The 6,186-nt window shown below is 44.3% G+C and overlaps 1 protein-coding gene across 1 annotated transcript; it reads left to right on the plus strand.

Moving 5' to 3' along the window:
• Positions 1 to 5,028: 5,028 nt before the first annotated feature.
• Positions 5,029 to 5,976, plus strand: LOC112642225 (olfactory receptor 2G3-like). The gene has a single exon (XM_025419665.2). It carries the CDS (start codon positions 5,029 to 5,031, stop codon positions 5,974 to 5,976), a length of 948 nt encoding a protein of 315 aa, XP_025275450.1.
• Positions 5,977 to 6,186: the final 210 nt, after the last annotated feature.

The raw sequence follows: 6,186 nt of genomic DNA on the forward strand, positions 1-6,186 counted from the left end.
TCTTTGTCCTTCTCTCTCCCTCCTTTTTTGTCTTGTGGGTGTGCTCCTCAGTTGAGGGGGGAAAGAGGTGGAAGGAAGTGAAGGCTTACTGCCATGGAGCTGAAGCAGTTCGCGCTCCATAGAGGATATAGGACAAGGCCCTCATAGGAGAGATGAAAGTGGGGATGACAAGTTATAGAAGACAGGAGCTGGAGTGGGATGTTAGAACTGGGAATATTTGCAATGTTCTTATCTGAGAAGGGGAAGGAAGTGATTGCTTTCAAACAGGATACTTGACATCCTCTTATTCTTCTCCGGTACAGCTCTAGGCCAAGCCCTGGGATGGCTGGAGAGGAGGCTCCCAGTGGACTTGGAGCCCCATTCACCTATTCCTGACCCTTCTATCCCTTCCCACTCTACACCCCTCTTTTCCTCAATCTTGTACCATATTCTAGTCACTGAGTTTGTAGCAAGGACTGGAGATGGGATGCCTATTGAGAGCCTACTGCAATTGTCCAGGCATCAGACATCAGGTCCAGATGGAACTAGGAGAGCACAGAGGGGTGGCAAAGTCTTCACCTCTTCCAGATAGAGTAGACCAGAGGCACTCCTGGCCCATCAGCAGATTGGTCACAATGTATTTTGACATTTTCTTTGATCCTCTCAGGGGGTCAGCAAGTTCACTACCTTCCAGACCAGCTGTTTCTATCTGTGGACTTCCCTCACATTAGTGAGGATCTTGCCTCCCTAGTGTAACTCCCAACTGTACCTCTTGAGACCACCCAGAACAAGTCTTATCCATATTTCACATGAAAGCCTTTTAGAAAGTTGGCTCTCAGCTTCCAGAATGCCCTTCACCTTTGACTCCACATGGCAAACGTCCCCAATTGTTTCGACTCTTTCTCATATGATGTGGCTTCTAGACCCTTATTTGTAAACTGTTTCAATATATCCACACTCCCTTTATTTTTTTTAAAGATTTTATTTATTTATTTATTTATTTATTTATTTATTTATTTATTTATGAGAAAAACAGAACACAAGCCAGGGGGGAAGGAGCAGAGGGAGAGAGACAAGCAGACTCCTCACTGAGCAGGGAGCCTGATGTGGGGCTCCATCTCATGACTCAGAGACCATGACCTGAGCTGAAGGCAGAGGCTTTGCTAACTGAGCCACTCAGGCACCACTCTACACTCCCTTTGAAATGTGGCCCCAGAAGTGAGAAAGACACCCCACACGAAGTGTGACTACTGCAGACACAATTCCATGACACCTTTCATGATCTGTCAGCATCCTTTCTCAATGATGTTACTGGGTTTTTTTTTTGAGATTTTCTTTTTTTTATCAATGATGTTACTCATATTGACTTTTTAGAAAGTTTCCTTACACTGATCCACTTCCAGTCCTCAGTTATTGCCCAGTGAACTGCTCTCCCACCTGAGCTGTTGTGGTTGGCTTTTTGAACCCAAGGAAGGGACAGAGGATTTTAGCTTTGTGCTATAACATTTGATTTTTTTTAATTTTTTATTGGTGTTCAATTTACTAACATACAGAATAACCCCCAGTGCCCGTCACCCATTCACTCCCACCCCCCGCCCTCCTCCCCTTCTACCACCCCTAGTTCGTTTCCCAGAGTTAGCAGTCTTTACGTTCTGTCTCCCTTTCTGATATTTCCCACACATTTCTTCTCCCTTCCCTTATATTCCCTTTCACTATTATTTATATTCCCCAAATGAATGAGAACATATAATGTTTGTCCTTCTCCGACTGACTTACTTCACTCAGCATAATACCCTCCAGTTCCATCCACGTTGAAGCAAATGGTGGGTATTTGTCATTTCTAATAGCTGAGTAATATTCCATTGTATACATAAACCACATCTTCTTTATCCATTCATCTTTCATTGGACACCGAGGCTCCTTCCACAGTTTGGCTATCGTGGCCATTGCTGCTAGAAACATCGGGGTGCAGGTGTCCCGGCGTTTCACTGCATCTGTATCTTTGGGGTAAATCCCCAATAGTGCAATTGCTGGGTCGTAGGGCAGGTTTCTTGACATCGGCTTCTTGGTCTATCCATTTGAGACCTGAAATTCTACTTTCAACCACTGAATTAGGTTGTCTTCCTAACCATCTACATGAGAGGCTGTGAAGGAAGAATCCATGAGACTGATCCATGGGAAGATGATCTTGAATTTTCTGGTGGTCACAGTTAAATGATCTGTATCCAACTCATTCTTACCTCCTTCCCTTCCATTTCTACTGTTCCTGAAGCTGCCTCTCATGACTTGTGCATTTGGTCCCATTGCTTCCTCAGAGACCTTACAATGTCACTCTCTCTCTCTCTATTTTGACTTCTCCCACAGTCTATGTACATTCTGAACTCCCTCCTATCTTAAGAAAACAGCAACACAAGCAAAAACCTCCTTCCATCATATGTCCCAATCTTATATATCTCCTCCCTTCTCCACTTTACAGCCTAGTTCACTACCCAAAACCTACTGGTGTCTGATTTCTGCCTTCATCACTCCACCAACATTTCCCACTTCCAAGCCAAGAACAACTTCCACATTATTAGACTTCTAAAGTTTTATTCCTTCTGCCTTCTCTTTAGTGTCTGGCACCATATGCCCTTTTGGAGATGTCAGCTCCCTCAGCTTGTGGCAACAAGCCTCCCTGATCCTCTTGCTCAAGCCCTGGCTCTTCCCTGCTGATCTATCCAGTGTTCATTCCCCAAGTTGCATGCAGCTTTTGATCCTTTCCTCTTTCTCCTGAGCTATTCCAGAGAGTTCTCATCCATCTTGGGCCTTAATTACCCCCCAAATTTTGATCTTCTGCTCAAATCTCTTTCCTGAGTTTCAAGGCTATCTGTCCTATTCTCTGATGGTCAGATCCTCAGGCTACTCCATGTTTCAAGCTCTATGTCTGTAACAGACTTAATATTACCTTCCAGCCACTTCCTGCCCCATGCCATCTTTCCCTCCTCCATCTCTGCACAGGTTTTTTTTTTTTAATGTTTGCCTGAAACTTTAAGCTCCTCTTTGTTCCCTCCCTCTTTCTCACCTTGTACTTCTCAGATACCAAGTTATATTGAGGCAATTTCCTATGCCTCTCTCTAATCTCTCTTGTCTTCTTTGTTGTGTAGAATGTTATGTTGCTTCTACCTTTTTCCTGTACTCCTCAACTGGTCTTCCTCCAATGCCTTTTTGCTTAAAACTCATCTGCAACTTACCATGGCCTAAATGAACAACTCCATGCTCCTTATCAGGGTATACAATATCTTTTATAACCTTTTCCCTCTTGCCCCATGCAGACTAGCTTGCCCTCAGACAAAGCTCCATAGTTGCACAAAGCTCTCTCTTAGTTATGGCTTTTTACACCTGCTACTCCATCTTTCAAAACAATTCTTCCTTAAGTTATTTGCTTAGCTAATTTCTGCTCATCTTTTAAGACTCACATCATGTGTTCTCTTCCTGGAGAAGTCTAGCTCCCAAAGGCTACCTAGGTGCTTCTTTAGTGGGCTCCTGTGACACCCTGTACTTACTTCCATCAGCACTTATCATTGGACTATCATTCACTGTTTATTAACCTCCTTCCTGTGCATGGTCTTTGAGGACAGAGATTTTTATTATTGTATCCCTAGTGCTTAGCACAGAGCTTTGACTGCTAGCACATATTTCCATCATAGTGCTAAATACATTGAAATGTCGTTTGTTCCTCTATTCCTCTATTTCTCCAACCAGACTGTAAGCTCCTTGAGGATTAAGAATATAACTTGTTGTTCCTTGTCTCTTCAGCTTCTAGAACAGAACCTGGTAGGTAGAAGGTACTCAATCAGTGTTTGTTGACCATTTCATGATGACACCATGAGGAAGGGGATTTGATGGGAACTTAACATTACTGAGCTCCTGCTCTGTGCTAGTCACAGTGATAGGTACTTCACACTTATTATGTATTACTTCTCGTGGGATCTCTTCCTGGTAGGTATTATGTAGAATTTACAGAGAAGGAAATGGGGCTCAAGGAGATTAAATTACATGAACAGTGTCACAGTCCAAGTACCAAGACTTGAATCCAGTCTTCTGATTCCAAATCCCATGTTCCCCTAGAATACACCAACTCCTATGACACCACAAACAAGGAATCAGCCCTAACTTTTTTTTCAGCCCCAACTTTTAAGATATAAACTAAATCCACGCACAGTCCTTAAATGTGTCTCTCTCCCTGTCATAAATCTCAACTGCAAGAAAGAAAGAACTCCAAAGGATAGATTACCATTGGGAGGGGTATACTCACCAGGCTGCAGGGATTCAGAGATGCTAAAGCTGCCTTTAAGCAAAAACAAACAAAACCCTAGCTATTATTCTGACTCTATTATAGTTTTAGGGACAAGCGGGAAGACCCTTCCCTTCATTTGTGGGTAAGGTCAGGACAAGGCTGAATGGTGAACAACTTCATCTCAAAATTACATGTGAGGAAGCTTCCAGAGACCCAAAAGATTCAAGAAACACAAACATGGTTAAAATTTTATAAAAACTTTTAACATTTCTGGATTCATATATCTTCTTCACATTTCTGGCTTACTCCCTCTAAATATCTGTAATGATCAGAAAGTTAAAGCACCGAAGAAAAGGTTTCTGAGTGGTTGTGGGTTTTTTTTTTTTTTTGAGAAGAGGGATGGAGAGCTTCAGATCATCATCCCACTCAATGTCCAGGACTAGGGGAGAAGAACCCCAAGCAATGTGCTATGTAATGGTAGCTCCTAAAGACAAGAAAGCAGGTGGCCTTGCTGTGACTAAGAGAACAAAATAAGACTCTGTCAGTCTTAAAAAGATTTAGGTCTGAAAAACAGAAAATTCCATGAAGGTTTCCCTCCCCTCCCGAAATTTAGCCTCGCCCTGGCTCGTCCTCAGTCTCTGACCAGATATTAGTTCCAAGTAGTATCCAAGGAACCACTGACCTTGTCAGCAACTGAACGGTCATGATAGCTGAATGTGTATCTTACATTTGGCCACTAGTAGGTTCATTTCTCTTTCTGCAGCTGAAGGAGAATGCAGAACTTCCCCTGGGACAACCACAGCTCTGTGTCTGAATTCATTCTTCTGGGCTTCTCCAGGGATTCCCAAATTAACGCAATCCTCTTCAATATCTTCCTCTTTCTCTACCTCTCTACACTTGTGGGCAATGGGCTCATTATCACCTTGATCTACTTGGACTCCCGCCTCCACACACCCATGTACTTCTTCCTCAGTGTCCTCTCCATGCTGGACATGAGCTATGTCACCACCACTGTGCCCCAGATGTTGGTGCATCTGATCTGCCAGAAGAAAACTATCTCTTATGTTGGGTGTGTGGCTCAGATGTACATCTTTCTGGTGTTGGGCATCACTGAGGGCTGGCTCTTCTCCGTCATGGCCTATGACAGATATGTAGCCATCTGTTACCCACTCAGGTACAAGGTTATCATGACCCCATGGCTGTGTGGGGCAATGGTGGTCTTTTGTGGATTGTGGGGAATCAGCTGTTCCCTGGTCTACACTGTCTTCACAATGCGCCTGCCCTATTGTGGCCCTAATGAGATCAATCACTTCTTCTGCGAGGTCCCTGCTGTTCTGAAGCTGGCATGTGCAGACACATCCCTCAACGACCAAGTAGATTTCATCCTGGGTTTCATCCTTCTCCTGGTACCTCTTTCCTTCATTCTGGCCTCTTATGTCTGCATCTTTGCCACTATCTTGAAGATCCGCTCGGCCCAAGGCCGACTCAAGACCTTCTCCACCTGTGCCTCCCACATCACTGTGGTCACCATGTTCTGTGGGCCTGCCATGTTTATGTACATGAACCCTGGGGCCAATGCCTCCCCAGAGCGGGACAAGAAACTGGCTCTGTTCTACAATGTTATCTCTGCCTTTCTCAACCCCATCATCTATAGCCTTAGAAACAAAGATGTTAAGAGGGCTTTTCTCAAGTTAACAGGCTGGGGCAGGGCCTCTGAGTAAGGCCCCTGGAGCACAGAAGGCCACAACCAGACCTGAAACCTCAGGTTCCAACCCTCACTCCCTCTTATTACCTACAGGATAGGCAGGGATCATTGACTGATAGGGGAGATGATATGTAAGGTAGGTTCTTGGGTGGGACTTGCTGATGGCTGCAGCAGCTGAGCTACCTTCAAACATCAAGAGACTCAACTATAGACAGAGTGCCAAGTC

The sequence above is a fragment of the Canis lupus genome, chromosome 15 (assembly GCF_003254725.2).
Source record: "Canis lupus dingo isolate Sandy chromosome 15, ASM325472v2, whole genome shotgun sequence".
Classification (NCBI taxonomy): domain Eukaryota; kingdom Metazoa; phylum Chordata; class Mammalia; order Carnivora; family Canidae; genus Canis; species Canis lupus.

Excerpts from the sequence above, each read along its gene's own strand:
- LOC112642225 (XM_025419665.2), top strand. The coding sequence starts at position 5,029 with ATGCAGAACTTCCCCTGGGACAACCACAGCTCTGTGTCTGAATTCATT.